The sequence below is a fragment of the Acipenser ruthenus genome, chromosome 11 (assembly GCF_902713425.1).
Source record: "Acipenser ruthenus chromosome 11, fAciRut3.2 maternal haplotype, whole genome shotgun sequence".
Taxonomy (NCBI): domain Eukaryota; kingdom Metazoa; phylum Chordata; class Actinopteri; order Acipenseriformes; family Acipenseridae; genus Acipenser; species Acipenser ruthenus.
In genome coordinates this window covers 9,107,402-9,131,659 of record NC_081199.1, presented here as the reverse complement: position 1 = coordinate 9,131,659, position 24,258 = coordinate 9,107,402, and the positions used below count along the sequence as shown (strand labels likewise).

Below are 24,258 nucleotides of genomic sequence, written 5' to 3'. Positions count from 1 at the left end.
CAGTCCTGCGGATATATATCCACTGTGCCAGAATTGTGCCAATGTTTGGGATGAACTTGGACACATTCATAATCACAATCCTCTGCCTACCTCTCCGCGAAATATTAATGATGGATTAAGATCCCTCCTGACAGCTTCCCGCACCTTCAGTGCAGTCACCATGTCTTAACTTGTAACTCATTTATCACTCAATCTTGTAGAGGGTCCTCTAAAGGGGTTGAGAAAGCGTGGTGCATATTGAGAAATTGTTTTAGTGCCTTTAGGTGACAAATCATCTCGTACTGAAACACCTGAGTGGAGGCTGCTGTCCCAGGGTGTACTCGGTGGGTAAGACAGAGGGGAATATTGCATGGGGAGGTGGGAGGACGGGCTCTCTTCTTGATTTGCATGGTAGCATTGATTCTACTCTGATCAGCCTCTGTGTTACTGTGAGGAGATTAGAACACAATTTACAAGCAAAGTTAATCGAGCGTTCCAGGTGGGAGGCAAAACTGCGTGATAGGCCAAGCTGTTACCATGGGGACCGCGATTAGCAACTACTCTGTCCTAAGGCAGAGTACTTCAAAAGGGACGACTGGTATGTTAATCACATTCGCTCTGGTGAACTGAACCACTGTGCTTCAGTTCCACAGGTTAAAGTCATGACATTAGATGCAGCAGTAATATTAGATGCATAAGCCTCCTGCCATTCCACACAATTTGAAAAAGACTTGAATTGCAATACGCAATAGATAATAAAAGCAAAAGATTCTCACCCACTGCAACGATTTGTTGTACGAGAAAACCATTCCCTGGAGAACTAGGGAGAATGGGAACTGCCCACTGACAACATTGTAACCCTAAACCCTGAGATGCTTCATCAAGTTGACATGCACAGAGGTCATACTGAGTAAGCAATGGGATAAAAAGCTCCCCCTGGTGGCATATCCTTTTTATCCTGTTACCCATGGTACAGCGAATACATTTCCATCGCAGTTTACTCCCTAAATGGTGCAAACGTTATTGCCATCATAGGTTGGCAACGAAAGTGAACTCCCTCAGCCAGATGAGATACAAAATCTCACCCCAGAAACGGATCTGTTCGATCCCATAGTTGCTATTGGGATGGCCACCACTTGTATTCCAAGCTCACATCACATGAGCGCGCAAATACTGCGGAGCTGGAACGCAGCACAACCACAAGGGTACAAAGAAGCACCAAAAAGACAAAGTTAAGTATTAAGAAAAAGATAAACTGTCAGTAAGAGAGAAGCGCAGAACAAAGCATTGAGCGATTAGGACAGCTATAACTGTAATAAAATAAATAAATCAAAAAAACGTCTGACCTCCAAATCCTGTAACATTATGTAAATACCATCAGCGGAGGCATGCAACAAAACAAAAATAAATAAAAAAAACATGTGACAAATTATTGGAACAAAATCACTGACATTTCACTGTAGAAATAACAGGAAAACATATACAGAATTATTGTGTAAACAGCAAAGACATGTCCTAGGAGCAATGGTTCTCAAACTTTGTTGTTGGGATGCCACTTTGAAGTGAGTTGAGCCTGGCACAATACCCCTATAAAAAGCAATTTACCAATAAATAATATCTAAAAATCTGATTTTAAACATTCACATGGATAACAAAGCAAAAAGACACAGGGCTGTTAGCACGTATACATATTGGTACGCACAGATTAAAAATGTAATGTCTACTTTCTCTATAACTATAATTTATTTGATTGGCGCTATACTAGCTAGCACTAAGACTAGATCAGCTTGTAATCATTTCACGACTCCCCTGAAACCGTTCTGAGACCCCACCAGGGGTCCCAAACCCCAGTTTGACAAGGTCTTGTTAGACAACAGTTCAGTTATTGCTGGAAAGACAGTGACCCTGGTGTGAGGACACATTCAGCAGTTGGATCTTCTACATAATTAGACAAAGCTGTATTTGATGGCTTTGGTCACAGGTCACAGCACTCGTATAGGGTTTGAAGCCTACTGGGGCACGTCATCAATAAGGGGAATGGGTTTAATAAAGATTCATTAGTTCCCACAGCGTGCATTAATCTACTGCTCAAGAATGACAGCCATTTAATTAATAATTGTCTCATTAGTTAATTCCATACATTAAGCAATTAAGCACCCAAGGCATTCATTTCTAGAAACGAACCCGTCACTAACAACCCTGCTGCCATCCTAACATAGGCCTGGCAATCTGTTAAGGACCAAGTAATGTGAGAAGAACATGGTATACATTGCATTATTTGGGATAATAAGGTTTTGTATCATCAAGTGGCATCTTATCTGTGATGCTCAAAGTAAGGGTTCTGGTGGCATGTCACAATTTATTGTGGCCTGTTTTTCTTTGTATTCTCAATGTAGGGCTGTGCAGACACTCAGATTTTCAGCGTAATTCCCTTTAAATGTTTTAAATCGTTTTCGGATTTGATATTTAAGTAAAAAGGTCAGTCCAACGGATGAGAAGAACTTTCGCTTCCCAGCAGCTTTTAAAAAATCACTCAATGAGAAAGTTTATCACCATTGACTGGCACTCAATTGTAAAGGTGAGGGAAAGGCAGCTTAAAATATAAGCTTAGCTTTAATTAAATACCTGCCAACAAAAAAAAAAAACTCTTAAAAAGTGTATTACTCATAAAATCTGAGTATCTGGATTTTCTCATATACTATTCCGGTAGCAATCCCAGTTAGCTACTGTTAGAAGATCCAGAACAAGAAAATGTGAAAACATCTAAAGAGCCTTGCTGTTTCAGTGGGTGGGGTGTTGTGCTGACTATCCTAATAAAGACGAACGGTATGTTATTGACCAGCAGGAAGTATAGCTGGGGACTCACCGTGAAGTTGGGGCTGCCTGGCTGGATGCGCAGTTCAGCCAGGATCCAGATGCCATTGGTCAGCTTCATGGACTGGTAAAGCATGTCCTGTCCCTCCACATTCCTCTTGGCAATGGTAAAGATATTATTACTTTGGAGCTTGTTACTCACAGCATCTGGGGATACAGAACATACAATATTTAGCCCTTCAAATCTCCCTCACATCTCTCATCCTCTCCCAAACCCTTATGAATTCACATCAAAAAACAAAATAATTATTCTTTTTTGTTTGTTTCTGACATCTTTCAGTTGACCAAATGATTACATATACAATTTGTTGTAATTTAACTATTTTTAGACTCACTAATATATACACACACAACCAATGGACAAACATTTTTCAATATTGTTACTAAAAAAATAAACTCCTAACACAACATGTTTACAGGCTACGTTTATAATGACTTTTGGCACTCATGATGGAACGTTCTTTTTCTAGAATTTTGATGTCATTACAGCACCATCTTACTATACTTTTCTAGATTTTGCCTGGAGTGGGTAGGCCACTGCCAGTTTGGTACCATTAACATTGTGCCATGGGTCAAAATGCATTCAATTCCAAGGATACATTTCCTTATCTGTTGTAATCCCAATGCAAATCCTGTGTTAAAGAATGTTTATCACACAACTTCAGAACAAATAAAATAAAAAACAAAAGGCTAAGCCCGCCAGACTGTCACTGAGAAATTTGTTGCAAAACCATAAAATAAAAAAATTAAAATTAAAAAAAGGACCGGGTGAAGTGGATTTATTTCAGGAATAAAAGCGCTACAAAGCCAGACAGGATGTCAAGATTTATGAAATTACAATGGCTTGATGTACTGCCTTGTTCTAAATGAATAAGCAAAAAACACAACCTCTTTAAAAATGCATGTCCAGTGGACAGCTAAGAAATAGTATTAAACCTATAATTCAAAACCCGCTTGGCATCCTAAGCCCTTGCTCTCGCTGCAGCCTGGTTCAGAAGCAGCTCCCTGCTCTTAACCCTTCTCTTAAACACTGTGAAAAAGGGCTTCCAAGACTAGCCCTGGGAGAAGGCTAGAGGGCTGATTAGGGCAAATTGATAATCCTCTTGGGAGAGAGAAAAGGATAGCTGCTATTCTCTCATACATTACTGTGCTGACAGCAGGGCTCGGGAAAGGGGTTGAGCACTCCAGAGTCAATTCTTATTCAGTGACCTTGTCAGGCATTCAAGCAGCACAGCAGAAAGAAACAGTGGAGAGCTGACAGCTTTTATCGGCAAATGGCAGGCATTTCTAAAGAGCAGTGTGGGGGAGAGTGCATCTGCCTTTTAGATAGTGGTTGAAGGCTTCAGTGTGGGAGCCACTTCACTTTTACAATTTTTCAATGAATCTCTGCCCTGTGGAAGGATGTAGGGCTTCCATTTCTAGCTCCATCATCACTCCCATTCCTAATACATAGTCTCTCATATAAGGTTTGAGAGTTGAAAATGACGTGTTTCATTTGCTGTTGTATTGTTGTCTGTAGCAGAACGAATAGAAAGTGAAAGCATGTTTAGCATGCAGGCGGTACAGGAGACTAGATGCACTTCTGTGACTGATACTGGATCTCACTTTGATAGTAGATACAAGTAACCCTCTTTCTATCGAATGAACCACCAAAGTTTAAAAAAAAAACCTTCACAAGCCCTTCAGTTTGAGTGCTTTGCTACATAATGCAGTTCGGCGACTAATTTTATACTCAAACGACAATGACACTCATTCAACCCTGGCATGGAGTGTATTAAAATGGTGCCGCAGGAAATGAATTACGGTATGCTAAGAGGGACAAGACAGGAGCGTGATTAACATGAGTTAAAAAAATTAATCTCCCAAAAAATGTACAGGATAATCGCAGAAGTTAACTGTGATTAATTGACAGCCCTAATGAAAATATGACGTTTGTATCTCAAGCCGTTTGAGATTGCAACATCGACAGATTTATTAAAACACATCGGCTTTGTACAACAAAAAGAGCACTACAACGATTTGGCTATTCTTCAATCGGATGGACAGCAAGGCTTTTAGAATATCATCTTACCTGAGTTCAGGTGGCAGTCCTTGATTTGGAATTGTGCTTCATTATCACTGGGAATGTCTTTCCAGGTGGCCAGAAATACCTGCCGTTCTGTATAGAGAAAGATAGAAGAGCAGGAATGCATGAGAAAGGCAGACAGAGACAGGGAACCGATAGTGTATTCAAGACAGCAACAAACTATGCAAGTCTAAGTGCTGTGCAGCATTGTACTGGAGGAAATGGTTATACAAGACGGCATACCAGATAATACTCACCTCTCTCACCCATTTTTCTTTTCAATGCATGTATTGACTATTATGAATACTATTAACAGATCCCCAGTAGTAGATCTTATTTATTGTTTTAGGATTTACTGGTGCAGTACAGTACTGTACGTCACATTCTCTAACTCACCAACGCAAGGAACCAATTAGAAACCGCCCTGACCAATAAGGCAAATATGAAAGACTGCAAACCACTATCCATCCCAGAACCACATCCCTAACCCGTTAGTGTGATGTAATGGGGTTACTCACCCATCTTGCCATCTTCTACAAATAGGATGTTAATGGGATAGAGGCAGCTGAAGTAGAACACATCAATATTGTTCTTCACCGCAACCTGTTGGCAAAGAAAAGTTGCAATAATTACTAAGTGGGAACTTAAACAGACATGAAGGCATATGCTGTTTGGGTATGTTTGTGTTGTGGTGCACTGACTGGCGTATCTAGCATTTTGTTTGTAACTGTTTGTGTAAATTTGCAAGTCAAACAGAGCAAGCAAGCACAGCAAGGCGGGTGGATAATAATAGGCTCCAGTGAGACAGCACACTTCTCTCTACATGAAAAACAATGCCAGTGGAAATCCACTGCTTTAAAAAGCAGTTTAAATGTTTGGTATATGACTGGGAAATTTACTAGATCAAATTTTACACTGGAAATACAGATTCAAGTAGCTCAGTGGTTACATCACTGGGCTCTTCTGCCAAACTTGCCGGGTTCGGTCCATAAAGCCAACCCAGCTGTTAATGGGGACCTGGAGTTTAAACTAGGAAAGATTAAAACCAGTTATACGCCATGTGACTTCTTGGTGTACCAATGGCTTGGGGTCTGCCCAGTTTAACCATGTTAAATGAAAGAAAACAAGGGATTAATATAATTACTGTACCGTTAAAAAGCTGAAACAAGATGGCATGGACGGAGAAAGCACGGTAAGAACTGTTTTTGGAATGCGGTTTTGTAAATTGTGTTGTTTTGCAATCATTTGCACAGATTTTCTTTGTATAGTAGGCCTATACGTGCAATACCGTACTTTGGTGTTTTAGACACGATGTACTTGACATTGTTAATTTGTAATGCCCACGTTAATAAAGCAACTACAATGTAGTACAAGGACTCCCTCTGTGATACGAAATTTGTACATAGCCGATGGACCCCTGGAATTAATGAAATCAGATGACTTCTATTGTAATTGAAGGAAACCACTGGGAGAAATAGGAAAGCAGCAGCCAAAACGGAGACACTTGCTGGAACCCTATGTACCCTTCTCTGTGCCCTGACAGACCTTCACTTACATCTGCAGCTTGGCCAGCACTCATTTGAAGCCTGAGCCTCAGGGAGTTATTACTCAGCTTGTTTTTTTTTTTTTTCAATTGCTAATCCATCATCAGCTGTCAGAAATACCATATCAGCACCAGTGACAGTTCATATTGCCTTCCCTCTGAAGCAGCTACTAAAATGGATGGTGATTTAATTATATACTTTCAACTCATTCCACTGCTGTCTGTTCCAACATTATTTACAACAAGACTGAACTGAACCTTTTTTTTTTTTTTTTGAGAAAACGCTGCTATGAATACCACCCTCGTTCAAAGATTTGTATTTTTGTCTCCAGTATGCTACCTGCCACATTCTTGGGGTATTTGGTCCAAGGTATATGCCACCCTGACTCAAATCTCTCATAGACATATTTCTGGTGTTCACAATCCTATTCGAATTCTGCCTCTGAATCACGCAGTCTGCCACATCGTAATAAATACAACTTCAATAAATCTCCACTAAGTGAGGCATGGCACCTGGAAGCAGTCCAGAATCACAGTAACTCACCTGAAGGTTGTTGAGTGGGTCCATCTTCATGACAGGCCCCACAGTGCTGAGAGGGAGGGACACCTCGATGGTCTGGTTGGGACTCAGGGGTGTGGCAAGCTGAAGGGGAGCTGCTGGAGACAGTCCAAAACTGGGTGTGGAAAAGAAGACAAAAACAAGTCAACACTTCCTCTATTACACAGGGAATTACAAACAAATGTGCAGAAGTACATCACTTTCACAATCACACAGGCAGGCAAAGAGAGATTGCTTCAACTGATCCAAAATCTAAATAGTTGGAATCAATCAAAATAATTGTCATTTGGAAAACCAAGATTAACAGTTTGTGAGAGTGTATTTATATGCTTAACCCTTTGCGGTCCATTTATTCAGCGTGTGTCAGGCGCGCCAGGTCCAATTTATTTTCACACGTGCAGTTTATTTTAGACGCGCTGTTTAAAAGTATTTGTTTTCACAGTAAAACAGGTTTAAAAGGCACTACATATCAACAGGACACTCACTACTGCATCTCCAGCACCGCCCCACCCCTCGTTCGCTATATTTTTCAAATAACTCGTAATAGTACATACCGATAAATCATCTCTTGATCACTCGTTTTATCACCAAACTCCTCAATAATGCGATCCAAGTCGTTATTTTATTACTATAACATCTCAAAAAGCTCTGGAAATGTCTGTGATATTCTATGAGCGCTGGATGCGAAAGCAGCTATCTTGTTTGTGTATGTCCGTGTTACCTATGTGGTGTCGGGTCTATCAGTATTCATGAGAAACTCAGACACGTCTATTGTGAAGATGCAATTGTCATAGACCTGGGGCACGTTTCGTACTATTCTGTTTTTTTTAGTGGCTGTGGCCACTTCTAAGGTAATCATACCTTAATCTACAGCAGGGATACTCAACCCTGGTCCTGGAGGGCCACTGTCCCTCCTGGTTTTTGTTCTAGCTATACACTAAATTGATTAATTGGACCAATTAAGCGTCTAATAAGCACGGAATTGGTCCAATCAAGTAATTTAGGGTACAGCTGGAACAAAAACCCGTAAGGACAGCAGCTCTCCAAGACCAGGGTTGAGTAGCCCTGATCTACAGTCTCTTCAGGCAACTTCTCAGAGGGTCAAATGTTAGCATCACAACCAAATCAGATGCTAGAAGTGTCATCATTAGAGACAGACAACACTGGGAGGCAGAAGGCACAGCTGGGTTCAGATGATGGTGCACACTGTCCTCCCCCTCACCTGTTTCTGTTGAACTGGATAGCGAAGTCTGTCATGATCTGCATGGCCTTGTTAGTGAAGGTCACATCCATCTGGATGGTGCCCATACGGCGGGCAAAGGTTCCAGAGATCTCGAGACCTTTGGCTTTCATGGCAGGCAACCACACCTGAGGAACACACAGAACACCTGGTCAACCTACTGTACCAGCCCATCACATCACACCTGCTAAACCTAGTAAGATGTCTGTAATACAATGAAACCTGAATTAACCAGTCTCTCAAAGGACTGAACATTTGTGGCTGCCTCAATTATTGACTTGTATGGAATAAAGAATATGTGTTCTGGGGCTTAAGAGCAGATCACTTATTTTCAGCGGTACATGCGATTGCTACTTCTCCTTTATTAAAATGTATTCAAAATAGTGCTGGGACAAATATCAACTATTTCTTTTACATGTATTCGGATACAAAAATCAGGTGTTCATATTCGCCACAAATGACAAAAATGTGTTGTAGTTAATTCACTGGGGTAAAGCAAGTCCTACACAACTTATTCTTTACTCCTGGGACATTTTTCTATTTTAACGTGTACATACTGTAAGCTCTTGTTTGCTGTAAAATAAAGGCACACACACCTGGGCCACAGCCACACCCCTATGCTGTCTCTGCCTACGTTCAGAGCAATATAATGGCTTTTATTTAAAAAAACAAACAAATATCCAAACGAATATTTAAATTATGAGCAAATGTCCAAACATGAAAATCCAGTGTTCGTCCCAGGACTAATTTAAATACAGCAGGTATTAAGATATGCCCGCAACATAAAGTATATGTTATATAATAATACCAGTCTTGTTTTTCAATAGTATCACAGCCAATTAGATAATGGAAATTTACAGAAGAAAGCACATCCCACGCAATGCACACCCTGTAACAGAATCCTCTCAACTAAAGAAAATGCCGCTAAAACAGAACCAGACCAGAGGTAGGAGATCTGAGAGAGGAATATGGGAGATATATGCTTCTACAACACCTTTGGAGAACATTCTGGTTCTTAATGAGTTGGATGTTAGCATTTCCTTTACAAATACACTTTGAGTAAATTCCCTGTGTGCAGACCATACTTACAGTTTTGGGTACAACGTAGGATCCAGTGGGCATTCCCACTCCACTACCTAGGTCAAACAGGTCCCCGAGACCACCCCCTACTGGGGCATTGAGGGAGGACGGCATGACTGCAGGACCTCCGAACCCGGCTCCAATCTGGTGAAGAAAAAAAAAAAGAAAAGGAAAGTGACCGACTAGAGAAAGCAAACAGATACAGTCAGTATAAGGTGTGCCGCAGTGGAGGAATAGTGCTATAGTTTCCCTTCCTGTCTGCCGTGTTATTTATGAATCTTATGATTTGTCTACTTTATAATGGATCACTGCGCCTAGGAAAAATCTCTAGAATGCCCTTACAATCCGCCTCAGCGCATTACTACTGATGAAATAACTACTTTTTCTTCTTGGCATCTCTATTCCCCTGTGCCTTGCATCCATTACTGATGTAACTGCAAAGCAGCATTTTGAACTGTAGACTCCCACTTTTTCCCTGTGGTGATTGCAGCTTTACCACTACTGCTGGTTTATGCCATTTCTCTCTGATGTCAACTGTTAACTTTCTCTGTTACACTGATTTCTGAAATATAAACCTGGTTTCTAAAGCTAACAATGCAAACAGTTGTAAGCAAGTAAGTTCTGGTTGCTGCTTTGTGCACCAAGAATATTTCCTTTGAAGTTAAAATATTGATTGTGGCCTTGAAAAAAGTACTTGACATTATTACAGCAAGCGGTTCTATGTGCAGAGTATGCAGAATACACCATCACTGTTCATCTTCTGGAGGACGTAAACATATTTAATGAATGTGCTCAACCACTTGAACCTAACTACGATTTGCAGGGAGGATGAAGAGAGACTGAACAAGGCACTTGTCAACAAGACAAGAAATTATTTCAACAGACAAATAATCAGACAGCATTCGAAATTAAAGGAGATTGTTCAGTTTAAGGGCAAATAGGATCCAGGAAAAATGTTCTTGTAAATGAGGTGCAGATTTCATTGTCTTACAATTAAATGAAGTTGAATTTTGCAGTGATGACATTTCCAGTAAATGCTGCAAATCTAATCATGTTGTTAAGCCATATCCACTCTAACTATTAAATTCTGCAAATATCTATTAAAAAAACTAATATTCTATCTATTTATTTGCTGTCTCCCTGATATATCTATTGAGATGTAACAGCTTCAAGTAGGTTCCAGGAGATGGAAACACAAGCCCACTGTATGAAATATTTAATCACACTCAGGTCTTATATTACACTCTGTGCTCCATTCTGGGGTAGTGTTAGGATATTCTAATCTATTAAGGGATATAAACTTACCGCTGGACTTCCTCCTAAATCACCACCAAGCTACAAACAAAAACAAACAAAAACGATTTTTAAAAACTACAAAGATCCACCCACCACCGCAATTAACCATCTACTTTATGCCACAAATTTTATTTTAGCAAATGTATTTATAAAACAAAGACGAACAGCAAACATTTTTAAAAAGACAACATGCTAGAAATGAGGTTTGACAGCTGACAGTAGCAAAAAGGCCTGTCAAGTGTTTTCTTTTTCCAAAGGATGAAGGATTGAGCAGAATTTAACTAAAAATGCGCACCAATTTGCTACATTTTAATATTGATGAAATAATGAAAATGCCTTCCCCCTTCCCAGATGAGTGTTCAAGCAAATTGCGTACTCTCCCTCCCCTCCCCCCTTAATTACCGCTTCTGTGTCATCCCCCATCTGTAGGATTGAGGAGGACAGATAGGAGCAAGAGAGACAGGAGCGTGAAAAAAGAGAGAAGAGGGATTAGAGACAACACAGAACATAAGAGAACATGCATTTAACACCAATCTGTGCATACACCTCCCTCCAATGTGTGTTAATTCATCTACATGAACCAGTTTTAGATCAGCAAACGAGGGTCTTTCGGTAGACCCTAGATTTCCAATAAAGAGCTGTGGTGCTCATGCTTTCAGCTGTTATGCTTCCCAAGTCAGGAATTAGTATGGTAAGTAGGGTTAGGTTTATATATTTGTATTTCTTTCTGTTCACTCTCTTGCCTGCCCCCGGCGCCCCCTTGTATTACCAGGCTGTCGAGTCCTCCACCCAGCAGGTCCATGGCTCCCATCTGCATGGCGGAGGTGATGGCGGGAGTCCCGCCGCTGGTGGGTGGTCCCAGGTCCAGGTTGAGCAGGTCCCCCAGCAGGTCCCCCTGGGAGGGGATGACAGCGGGCGGCTGGTCGACAGGCTGGGCTGCAGCGGGTTGGGCTAACTCAGGGCTCTCTGGGCTCTCATTCCTGTCAGGACAGCCGGGAGAGAAGGGGAATGGGTGAGCACAGGCTACATGAAAACAAGACAGACAGTCTGTCACACACAGGCCATGCAAACCAATTTATGCAAAGGATGTTATTTTGGATTTTAGAACACACTACCAGTGGGGGACTATTTTCTTAACAGCTACAGATTCAAATATCGGCACACTTTAATTTAATAATAATCCTGCTGGCACTGAGCCTATCCTCATGGATATCCACACTAGAGTAGCTACAGGGGAAAGTCTGTCTGATCCACAGTGTAGCGGACTGGCAGGATGACTTCAAGGAGAAAGAGCTACCTGTAGGAGATGTAAGCAAACAGGAAATACAAGGTCTTTATATAAAGGAGCCTGAACTATGGTAGAATGCAGTAAAATGATAGCAATGAACCATGTTTTAATGTTAAACCGACCAGGATTGTGGGACACTGCAGCTTTAACACAAGCACATTAAACAGATTAACTATCAACTGTGAGAGATTTCAAATAGCTCTGCATATTAACATACTGTGTTTAAAACCTCAGAGAATCTAACTATGTTTTTATTGAATAGATTCTTTTAAAAAAACTGCTCAAACTGTATACATATTTATATATGTAGCTGTCATCTTATCTACAGACAAGAGTAAGGGACCAAGATCACACATCCTAGACAAATTCCAGCTCAGCTGCAGCCTCACTGTGTGACCTTGAAGCAAGTCTCAGATTCCTTCTATTAGTGTTCCTAAGAGTGCAAGCCACACCCACTGGTACTAATCATAGGGAAATCACTTTGAAATGAAACACATTTTGGCTGTGTAGGAGTAACAGCCTGGGGTATAGTTTATTACTATGTGTCTTTCAAACTGAAACAAGATTTAAGGCATCTATTTAAAAAATAAATAAATAAATAAATGTATGATAACCCACCCCATTAAAAAACACAGAATTTTAAGTACTTTGCATGACTTCCCCAAAAGCAATTTCCAAAGACAAACCATATTAAAAATTAGAATAACTGTTACTTTTAAGGAAATATTTTATATTTAATGAAATGAGATTCCCAAACCGCATTTTAAGCACCCTTTTGAACCCTGCATGTGTTTAATCAAGACAGGAACCCAGCAGGCGACACTCACGATCCAGTCCTGGGTGGGAGGCGCTTGTGCTGCACCCCGCGGCTGCCCTCCACAAAGGCGTTGGGGGGTTTGTGGTAGACGGAGGCCAGGGTGCCGATGTGGCAGATGAGCTCATCCAGCAAGGTGGGCTCGATGAGGTCCGTCTCCTCCGAGATCAGGGGCTTCTCTGCCAGAACCACCTCCTTGGCAGCCACTGGATCGGTGGAAAGCAGGCGCCAGTAGATGTAGCCACGGTCCCTCAGATCCGGGTTATCGGAGTCCTGCAGGGGAGCAATGGCTCAGGGTGAGTTTCAAAACGGGGCACCAATTACTGCTGCACTGCCCTTTATGGGTTCTCAGATTTACAAGAATGAATAAATACAAATAAAGCATGGAAGAGTATCTACATTTTAAAATAATCAGTATTTCAAAATGAATGTATATGATAAAATTGTTTAGATTATTGGTTGATTAAATCACTGGGCCGCTTTTCCTTTCTTCTCTACTTACTAGCAGCCAGTTCCTCAACCGCTTCCTCCAGATTCACATTAAACTGTAGGAAGGTAAATAAATTCAACCCCACCCCCCGGCCCCACTCCACTTTAACAGAATTTGAATGCAGCTGTGCGTTTCAATATTGATGATTTATATGGAGCTCTGTTTACCCTCCCTCCCACGTGTGACTCATCTCACTCAAAACACAAAGCATGGCCAGCTCAAGGTCGTCGTGCAATCTAAGAAATTAAATTTAAAAAGGTCACCAAAACCCAGTTCTCTGTTGTGCTGCAAGAGACACAAGTCCTCATTAAAAATGAATATGGGTAGCAGACACACTGCAGCCTCTTTGCAGCGGGAGATCAGCTACAGTTAACCCTTTCCTCATACTGTAGACAACCATAGAAAGCAATTACATTATAGCTTTAAAAGAGTGTTCTCGCTAAGTATTTCCAATCAACGTGCTTACCCTTTCATTGCCTTCCGTTTACACTATTCCTCTTATTGTGCTGTCAAACCTTTCATTTCCACTTAATGCTATTCACTTGGAACATTATTTGAAGTTACAACAGTGTGCAGTTGGGATGCATTCTATTAAGAATGCCCCATGCCTCCATTGCTAGGCAGAGAAATGTAGAACTCTGCCCAGCACATGCTATACCATCCTACGTTACTGAAACTGTAGGACAGCTGGAGGACACAGTTTAATACTACCTCTGAAGAAACAATGTCTAGCAGACAGAGTGCATTGGAGGACCCTGACACTGTGGTCCAAGAAGGCTGCTCTATAGTGTTGTACCTTCAGAGATGTTTCAAAGTTAAGAAAGCTTATTAGAAAGGGGGTAAACTGATCTAATATGGAGGACTGGAGAAACTGACATTGATGATAAGGATAGAAAACATAGGGACTAAGCCTTTAAGACCAGGAACATACTTACTTCTATCAACTAAAAATTTTGACATTAGATTTCCCAATAGCCCATAAAATTATATATGGCATGGATAATCAGAATCAGAATCATTTTTAATTGGGTTCTGTCAAAGCAACAGTTAATTTGATCCCATATCACATATTAAACAATTAGATCTGAAAGTGCAATTCTTGAAGGCTTATTTTAGATTCTGAGCTGCTGTGGATACAAGCTTCTTTTAACTTTGCAAACTGATGGGAATACACATTTTAAACCTTTTAACTATAAAACGCTTTGAAGTCTTATAGTGTGAAAACCATGACAAAGCTCAGAGCTCTCAGACATTTCCTGATGTTCCAATTTATTTATCAGCTCTGTGGGCTAAGCATTCATGTGTTAAAGGCCAGCAACTGGCCAGCAACATGATTATGCCCCTACTGGTCTACTGCTTTATAAACTGGCTGGGTCAGAACTCAACAGAGCAAACACAGTTTCACTGTGTATTTACAAAAGATGGCTTGCTTACTTGTGTAGCCAGGCTGAGTACTTGCTGCACCAGTTCCTGCGTCTCAGTGGGTTTCTTGAGGAAAAGTTTCACGATGGCCGTCAGCAACTGAAGCTGAACCTGAGAGCGAGAAGGTTGGGGTAACAATTTTAGTTTCACTTTGAAAACAGAAAAAATAGACAGATACTGAGCCCTGCTTCCGTTTTCATTCTTCCAACAGAAACCTTTATGCTTTAGAAATCTCACAGGTCTCGTATGCATCTACCCTTTCATCATTCGACCCTTGTGTTACCAGTGCTCCTATACTATGAGATCTCGATCATCCTCTGTTACCCTATGCCCGTCTCCCTGACCCCCTGTTGATACCTGTGTGCTTTCATCATGGAATCCTTCCAGGAAGCTCTCCAGCAGTTCGTCTGCATTGTCAATGCGCTCAGCATATTCTCCCACGATCCAAATCATAGCAGCCCGGGCCTCGGGCTCATCCAGGGAATCCAAGTTCTCACACAGGGTAGCAATGACGCTCTCGTACCTGCAATCACAGGATGGAAAGGGAAGGATCAGCAGAAGATAATATACCGAGAAATCCAGTCTGGAATACTGCTGTATGCAATTCTAAGCCATTACACTGAAATCTGTTTTGAAGTACCACTGAGTAATAATGTGAAGAGGGGCTCATGCAGCACTTGGTTTCTTATTATGAATGTTTAACATATAAACACTAATGGAGGGTGCCTGAGCTAATCTATAGACACTGAAGAAGGTAATTATGCTGTGTATGGAAGTCCAGTGCAGTATAATATTCCATGTCAAGCCTTTGAAATTAGCTCATATAAGGCAACACAACTCTAATGTATTTAATAAACAAGTCTGTAATCTTCTGGGGTTAACGTTTGGCTGCCTTATTGGCAGATGGAGGGCATCAGGACAAAGACGTGCTAATACAAAGCCAACTAAACAATTACAGTACAGCGAGTATCAAATTTAGACAGGCAGCACAGCAAGTGTAGTAAGACAGGACCTACTTGTTGGGGTACTTGCGGAAAATGTCCTTAATGACCACGATGGCTTCTTGCACCACATAGTTGACCTTGGTTTGTATGAGATCGAGTAGTGTGCTCACACAGCGCTCTGCTGATTGCTGTAAAACAATTGCACTGTTTATCTCAAGAGCATTGCCGATAGACTACAGCATGCTGCGGGGGTTGACACAGCCCTGCATATTTCAACAGCTTTAACCCTTTGCAGTCCATTGTCGGACTGGGTCCGACATTGCAATTATTCCTCACAGGTCCTTTGTCGGACTGGGTCCGACATCATTATAGCAACGCAAAAAACGGGTTTCTAGTTGTTTTTTCTCCGGAAAAAGCCGAGAAAACCATTCAATTGCCGAGTGGGAGCGACAGGAGCCGAGACAAGTCGAAAAAAAACAAAACAAAAAAAAAAGGCGTATCTCATGATTAGTCATACATGATATCTGGTATCAGATAACGGGGCGGGTCGTAAGTAAACAAGTTGGCTGACTGAATCAGCGCACAGAAAACACGGACATTTGCAGAGCTTTTTTGAGATGTTATAGTAATAAAATAATGACTTGGATCGCATTATTGAGGAGTTTGGTGATAAAACGAGTGATCTGGAGATGATCGATCGGTATGTACGACTATTATTATTATTATTATTTATTTCTTACATAGGTGAACGCTATAGCAAACGAAAGGGTGGGGCGGGGCTGGAGATGTCTAGTGAGTGCTTTGTTGATATGCAGGGCCATTTAAACCCGTTTGACTGTGGAAAAAAATACTTTTAAACAGCGCGTCTAAAATGAACTGCGCGTGTGAAAATTAATTAGACCTGACGTGCCTGACGCGTGATTAATAAATGGACCGCAAAGGGTTAAATACAAATGCTTTTTATCCTTCACATATTTGATTAAATGTATCAGATTTACAGCACTTCCTCAGCTCAAGGACATATCTACGGTTATCTTTTCTGGATCCACATGAAACCAATACCTGATCACAAACTACCTAAACAAATTGGTATTTCTAGATTACAATTTAAGATAATATTGCCACTATATTAAAATTACCAGTGCTTCATCACTGTGTTCCCCCCTGCCCTCCCCCCAACAAATATTATGTCCACTGTGTCAACCACATTCTTGCTCTATTACATTTACTGCAAGAAAATGATATATACATGGGAATACATTATAGAAGGGGTCACTATACACAGGAAGTCCTTCAGTACTTAAAACATGAATTAAAATTGGAGGACAGTATAGGTGCCGCTACAATAGTAACTCTGTTGCAGGGGCATGAAGTTAATCCTTAAAAAAAACACAGTTTTGGGAAGGAGCAGTCTAATTGAAGCACCTACCTCAACTTTAATGGCACACCTGCCAATGGCACGGACTGCCTTCCTCACAAAATCCACGTCCACCTCTGTGGCATATTCTTTCAGCTCAGCCAAAACCTGTGGTGCCAAATTTACAAAATGACTTTAGAAGGGCCTTTTAGAATGGTCTTCATGTAGCGGAGATTGTCTACAGTACAGTTATGTATATCGTCATCTGCACTACTAGAGCCAAAAACACACTACTGATTTTACTTTTCGTAAACCAATTGTAGTTGTTACATTATTCTATTGTTCTTACTGACCTTTCTCTACATTCAATTACCTTTAACCTAAATGCAATTATTGTGATTGATATACTGGGGTACTGTATTGCATTACTCAGCAGCAGTCTATTCACCGTTTAATTTCATTCTAAACAAGTTTCTATTTCTCTTTGATTCCACAATAGCAGTTATAGTTGCATATCCTCGCATAAATGGTAGATACTGAATGTCAAAGAACAAGAGCAATGTTAATAAAGACATTGTAGGAATACAACCAGAATCCTAAACATTAGCACTGAAGTGAGAACCTTATAAAAATGACAGTGGTTCGTTACCACTATAAATTCATAGTTTAATTTTGTCTGCAATTGCCAAAGCATGCAATTACGTTTCTGTTGAACACTTCTTTAGCCTAGTTTTGGTTTTAACAGACTCATGGCTGCACACAATACACCCCTGCATATTCATTTTTTATATCAGCAGTTTGGATAATCGTGCACAGATGCAGAGTTTGTGTCAAGGGGAGAAGAACACAACATTTCAAACCTGCAATTATTGTACAATTCCAAAAGGCACAAAGAAAAAAAAAAAGGTTTCACTTGGCTTTGCAGTAAATCAATATTGATCATACCCATGGGGTTAATTACAACACGCAAACAATAAGTATCTTGGGTTTCACAAGCCTTTGTCTGCTGTGCATTACAGACAAGTGACATGCATGGCACATCCCTAGAATAAGAATCAGGGTATTCAAATCAATTTGTTGCCAATATGACAGGCTGTTCTTTTTATTTGTCGATACAAAACCTTTAAAGGTTGTGTTAGAAAAGCACACTAGTTATGATTCATGTCCTGGGTTTCAGCACAGCCCTCAGTTAGTATATTTTTCAAATGAACAGATGCCAGAAATTTTGGAGTATGCCCCCAAGCCTGTAGGTTTACAATTAAATTGTTCATGAAGCTATATGGAGGAAGATTTTTGCCTGCTTTTAGTGAGATGCTTGTAAAACGTCTTTTTTTATACTGACCTGAGCAATGTTAGCCTGGGAGGCCAGACGTATCATAATGTCCAGTTTCTCCAGTTTGACGTAGATTGGATCGTTGTACTTCACAAAGAATACTTTCATCTCATGCTTCAGGATCTCTGGTCTGGGAGACACCAACACAGAGAGGGAGGTTGAATTAATGTCCCACATATAACATACGGGCTAGTTAAACATAGAAATCTGACCACAGAGATAAGGCTTTAGGTTTCCTTGGCTATTTGTCGCTCACCATTCAAAAGCAGTTAAATGTCTTCAGTTTTATATTTAGTAAGACATTTTGGCTAAGGCCTCCATCACATGCTGTTATCTTGTACTGTGTAGCTCAGAGTGATTGTGTCTGCCAATGACCCCAGGAAGTAGATCATACCTTTTCTGCACAATGAGGTTGATGTTACGGAGGGCCACATACTGCAGCTCTGGCTCTGCAGACAGCAGGGTGACCAGAGGGGGTGCTAGTTTCTTCAGCAGCGTGCCGTAATAATCCAGGTCCTTGGGCAGCATCTCCATGAACTTCATCAGCACCTTGACGGCAGACAGCACGACGGCAGAGTTTGCATGGGAGAGGCGGGGGGTCACACGCTCACAGATGCTGCAAGGGGTGAAGAGAGGGACAACACAGCGGTCAGGGTTTACTATGAGGGAGAAGTGATTGGTTGAAAAGGATTCAAAAGTTGGATAAGAGTGTATTTAGCCAATAAAAGTTTTTTTTAAAAAAGGTAAGTTCACTCTCATACAAGAACAAATGTGTTTGTTACTTAAATGTTACTAAAAGGGGAAGGGCTACAGTCAAACCTGTATATATAAAATAAAAAATAAAAAACTCTTATAATGAAGAAATGCCTGTATGCAGGGACTACTTCAATGGATGTCTGTATGTGGGCATTTCAAATGTTAACTCACCTGTATATAAAGATAAAGAGATAATTCCTTGAGTGACCGATATAAGTAGGTTTCATTAAATATTTCTCTGGTAATCCAGAGATATGCCAGATTGTGATGAGAACAACCACAAACAGAACTGAACTGTGCCCCAGGTGAAAGGCATGGTGGCTTCAACGCACAAACACTCTTAAATGTTCAGCCCAAAGGACAGGAGTGGGACATTCCTACTGACACTCACCTCTGGGACTCCCTGTCATCCCGTGGGGTGTAGTTGGCCAGGCAGTCGAGGATGAAGATCTGGCCCCACTCTGTGCACTCGTTGAGGGCAGTCAGCAGCTTGTTGATAGACTGCGGGTTCAGGTCCAGCAGATTGCTGTTGGGGTGGGACTCTGCAATCTCTGACAGGGCAGCAACTGCGTTTGCCACTACCTATAGGGCAGCAGACAGGAAGGGGTTAATACACAGTCTTGTACAGCACACGAGTATGTGAAAGCTGTGAACACACACACAGATGACTCACATACCCAGTTTACACTTGCCAGCCAAAGCCTGTTTATAGTGGCAACAACATTTTTATTAAATCAGCTGTATCAACTACATGCAAGGTCTGAGCATTATCACCTCCCTACTACCTCTGAATGTAATTTGTACATTTGCTGTTAATATTTGAAATGGCAATGATCTGAGCACACTCAGCATAGCTGCGAGCTATTGAAACTGCCTGGCTACACTGCTTCTCTCTGCACCAGCAGGTTTATTTAGGGGGAATGTTATGAGCTGCCAGTTGACACTTTAATAATGTCTTGCCCTGTAATAGCAAAACAGCTAAACAAAAACGTACTGTATATTACATTTAACTTTTGAATTACATTGTTGTCCACATCTGTACATCCTCTAGGATTTCTTTCCACCTTGCTGCTATTAGGAGCCATGAGTTTCAGCAATTAGACAACTGGCAAATAAAAACTGTTCCTCTCTTATAGCTGCATGAACAACTACACTACATTAATTATTAGGTAAGCGAGATTGGTTCAGAGCAGACTTAGCCTGATTGCTCAAATTCCTGGTACCTACTGGGTCTTTCTAACAATATACCTAAACAAGGGGGAGTTCTGAAAGTCAGGACTGCATCTAGTGCAGCTCATTCATCTCGAAGTGCAACAGCAGCACTAATCAGCTAATGAAGTTGAAGTGCTAAAACCCAGCAAATCCACAAACAGTTTACCATGGGATTGGAGTCTGAGATCAGGTCCTTGAGGGTGTCCAGGAAGCCCTGATCCTCCACCAGCTGGGCGTTAATGTCGTGCAGCTTGGCCACGCAGACGGCTGCAGTCTTCCTCACGTAAGGGTCCTCGTCCTTCAGGCACTTGCGCAGCGGCTCACACAGGTACTCTGTGATCTTATCCACACGGATACAGCCCATAGTGCGCACAGCCAGAGCGCGGATCAGAGGGTTGGGGTCCTCGCAGTCCTGGATGGGGACAAAGTACATATTTAAATGGGATCGTTACTCTTTTTGTTTGTAGCATTTTCCAAGATGTGACACTTATGTGCCACAAGCCATAATGCTCAAACCTAGTTGTGGATATTAAAATGTACTCTACTTGTGTTCTTGTACTGTAGTTATGCAGTGGATAGCTATAGTGTTTGTATTGCTTTTAATTGTATTCATGCATGCTTATGGATAGTTTGCTGAAGACACTGTAATAAACACTCATGTCTGTCTATAAAAGTGGATTTCTAGCTTGATAAACCTGTATTTGGATTTTTTGTCCAGCAAGTCATAACAAAAGCTAGACGGGCTGTGTATGGTTTGGCTGACCTTACACTCCCTACACCCAAGGGCCTCAATCCACCATCAATATTACCTTGACGAAGGTGTTGACAGCCATAATGGCCATGTCTGGCTGGCTCTTTGCGTAGTTCATCAGATAGAGATACACCAGCTTCTTCAGCTCCAAGTTATCTGTCTGCATGCAGTTCACAACATCAGGGAACAGGGCGCTGGAAGGGGAGAAAAGAAGGGGGTTAACAATATAGATACAACTGGAGGGCTCTGTTGCATCGGCAAGGAAGATAAAGCTTTCTACTTTACAGTTGGAAAATCAATTTCATCCATGGCCAGCACTAGGAAGCGTGACGGTTTCCAAAACCCTCAAATATATAGTCAGCATGTTCCCACTTTCAAGAGAGAATCATGCTGGGGTCTTAATGGGATTCGAGTGCATTGATTCCTGAGTTTGGCATGTAAACACATTTGTTTTCGATTCAATATCAATCAGTTAGAAAAGGGCTGATTCTTTGTGCATGATGTCACTCCATCATGCTTCAAAAGACACTAACTTTGCTGTCAGTTCTCCCAGACACCCAAGGAAACCTAGTTTCTATACCTGACATCCTTGCCAACGGTCATGGACGCAATCACTTTCTTCACAGCCTCCTTCTTCTTCTCCTTCTTATCGCTGTTCAGCTCTGCCTTCAGCTCGAAGATCTCTCCTGCAGGCAAACAGCCAGACAAAGTGAGCAAGCACAAATTTACAACGGGGCATCCTAATACACTGTAAGGAACGTTGAGCAAGTGCACATACAGGCGATGCAGTTCTCTCCACACGCGCACATACAACACACACGGTGACTTGTTTGCTTGACCCATTACTATACCTATTATTGCACTTGAGGAGGTAGAGACTAAATAGCATAAACAGGATTGAATGGTTTGATCTTAAATCACAGATTAAAATAATTACATTATTAAAGCACAGGTATAACGACTTCCCCTTGTTTCATAAATGTAATTAATTCTATTTGTTCTTATAAGAGTTTGGGGTTTGATCCCTTTACAGTGGTCAAGGCAAACCCTCTTAACAGAAAATACAAGATATTTGTAAAGAAAGATACAGACTGACAGGTACCACCATATATACCATATTTAGATTTCTCAAAAACTGTCCTGCTCAAGTGTGACATACTGGCAACTCCATTATATTCCTGTTTCCTGGGAATCATATTTGACAAGGGGAACAAACATTATAGAACTATGGACCAAAACACATTCAATCAACACCACTGCAATTTCAGGAAAGTGTTAGAAAATGCCACCTTTAACTAGTTACTTCAGCATTTGTTGCCTGGCCTTGAGAGACACAGGGGACAAACAAAGCACTATCTCCTTCCCTCCTGGCAAACAATATTATTGAAAAGTGTCTGAATCCTCTTAGACAGAAAATCACCTCCAAACAGCTGCTCTGTTGTGTACGGGAAGATAAACACAAAAGCCTAGCAAGCAGACTCAGGGTCCCCAAAGGCCAGGCTTTTCAGAGAACACTGTAGAAATGTCAAACCTATTTCTTACAATTACTGCATGTCACTACATGTCAAGAATAATGAACATCTTTTTTTTCTTATGAATGCAGTACTGGTATTTTAGAAATTACAACAATCTATCTATAATAGTGTTGCAAGGATCTAAGAAACAAACGCTTTGATAGAGAACTTACTGTAGTAATCGGGGATGTTATAGGCAGTGTTAGAATCATATACGGCTATTACAAAGAATACTGTGTAATTGGGCTCTGAAGCTAAAAAAGGACAAGGGTCTATAAGATGGGAATTTTGCCTTTAGAATGTTCCGAATTGCACAAGTGGGCCTACATTGCATTTGATACAGATGGAAAAAATAACAATATGGCAACAGACAACTGCAAATATACCATATGGTAGTTCCATTAAAAGTGATAAACAACTTCCACAGAAACACAAACACCCTTGTCATTTAATACTAATCAAGGGAGTTCTCCAAGATCCAGAATATTCAGCAAAGACCAATTTGCCAAGAAATTAAGGTAAACAGTACTGAAATCGTATAGCCAACAAACACAGATGTGTTCTGTTATTGAGGAGATATGAATGGAAGTGTACTACTGTATCTTAATCTAGGCATACAAAAGACTGGGAGGTTTTCAAGTTTTTTTTTTTATATATTATTAATGAAATGAAGTTTATAAGACTGATTCAACTGCTGTTAAAGAAACCAACAGCAAACTTTACTTAAATCATTAAACAGACAAAAAGAACACACAACTAGCTTTAATTCTTTCAACACAACAGAAAAAAATCTAACTCCAGTGGGAATTGTAATGCAGTCCAGTTAACACAGACCCAGTAGGTAACCGATCCCAATGCTGCTAGTTTTGTATGACTTATTTCCATACAAGACACTAAGAATTATTTATTATAATAAATTAGAATACGCATAACTATATTATTTAATTGTATATAGTATGTTTTTTGCAAAGTTACTCATTGCTTAAAGTTGAAGACTAGTGGCAAAATGTTTTTAAAACTGCTGCTCTCTGTTGACCTTTGTTCTGAAGCACTCAACTATTATTCTGTAAATTCCAGCAGTGGCATGCCTTATCTTTCAAAGACCTGATACTGCTGCGTGTGAAGCATGGGTGAAATTTCGAATATGCTTGTTAAGAATCTTATTCTGGTTAGCTAATATGAAGTTTTTCCCCCAACCTGTAATTCAGTTCTACAAAAGGGAGATCACATGGAAATGTAGTATGATAAAAAGATATGTTTTTCAAAACCAAATGTAATTACTTGTATTCCTTGGCTGTACTTCCAAAACTGAAGTGGCCATTTACCACTACCAGAACTTAGGTGCCTTCTTCATTGGTTCGGTTTGTTTACTGTGCATTATCTAAACAAAATGTCATTACAGAAAGTAAGCACAGCTTACAAGCCTGTAAGAATAGCACAGCTTACAAGCCTGTAAGAACAGCACAGGAAAACCGCCTGTCTAATAAGATCTGTGAGGACAAGAAAGGTTTGGTGTTTAAGTACTGTGTTTGTTTACTACCAACTGACTTCTATTTAATGTCCTTTCTGTTTGCTGATAGCACGGAGTTATCTGTGAAATTAGTTTGGGGGGTCTCAGCCTAGCCCTCAGGGGACAATAGTCCACTTTGCAAAACCAACTGACAATCAGGCTCTATTGTCCAGTCTCTGCTTGATCAGGTGCGCTTCCAGAGTTGTAGGAGAAAGAGCTTAGAAGTTAATA

The 24,258-nt window shown here is 40.8% G+C and overlaps 1 protein-coding gene across 3 annotated transcripts in view; it reads right to left on the bottom strand.

Moving 5' to 3' along the window:
- The window catches only part of LOC117426651 (AP-1 complex subunit beta-1-like), a 31,761-nt gene that overhangs the window by 3,675 nt on the left and 3,828 nt on the right, over positions 1-24,258 (bottom strand). For 2 of the 3 annotated variants that reach the window (XM_059033297.1, XM_059033298.1), the window contains exons 3-22: positions 21,584-21,689; positions 21,062-21,197; positions 20,419-20,664; positions 19,432-19,622; positions 18,679-18,900; positions 18,294-18,414; positions 17,024-17,119; positions 15,667-15,782; positions 15,008-15,173; positions 14,663-14,761; positions 12,752-13,011; positions 11,406-11,616; positions 11,039-11,059; positions 10,646-10,675; positions 9,350-9,484; positions 8,243-8,388; positions 7,006-7,135; positions 5,437-5,521; positions 4,925-5,011; positions 2,846-3,000 (exon numbers count right to left, since the gene is read on the bottom strand). In XM_059033297.1, coding sequence (XP_058889280.1) covers positions 2,846-3,000; positions 4,925-5,011; positions 5,437-5,521; positions 7,006-7,135; positions 8,243-8,388; positions 9,350-9,484; positions 10,646-10,675; positions 11,039-11,059; positions 11,406-11,616; positions 12,752-13,011; positions 14,663-14,761; positions 15,008-15,173; positions 15,667-15,782; positions 17,024-17,119; positions 18,294-18,414; positions 18,679-18,900; positions 19,432-19,622; positions 20,419-20,664; positions 21,062-21,197; positions 21,584-21,689 — 2,759 coding nt within the window. The remainder of the gene's footprint in view (positions 1-2,845; positions 3,001-4,924; positions 5,012-5,436; positions 5,522-7,005; positions 7,136-8,242; positions 8,389-9,349; positions 9,485-10,645; positions 10,676-11,038; positions 11,060-11,405; positions 11,617-12,751; positions 13,012-14,662; positions 14,762-15,007; positions 15,174-15,666; positions 15,783-17,023; positions 17,120-18,293; positions 18,415-18,678; positions 18,901-19,431; positions 19,623-20,418; positions 20,665-21,061; positions 21,198-21,583; positions 21,690-24,258) is intronic. The other variant, XM_059033299.1, reaches the window with a different exon arrangement.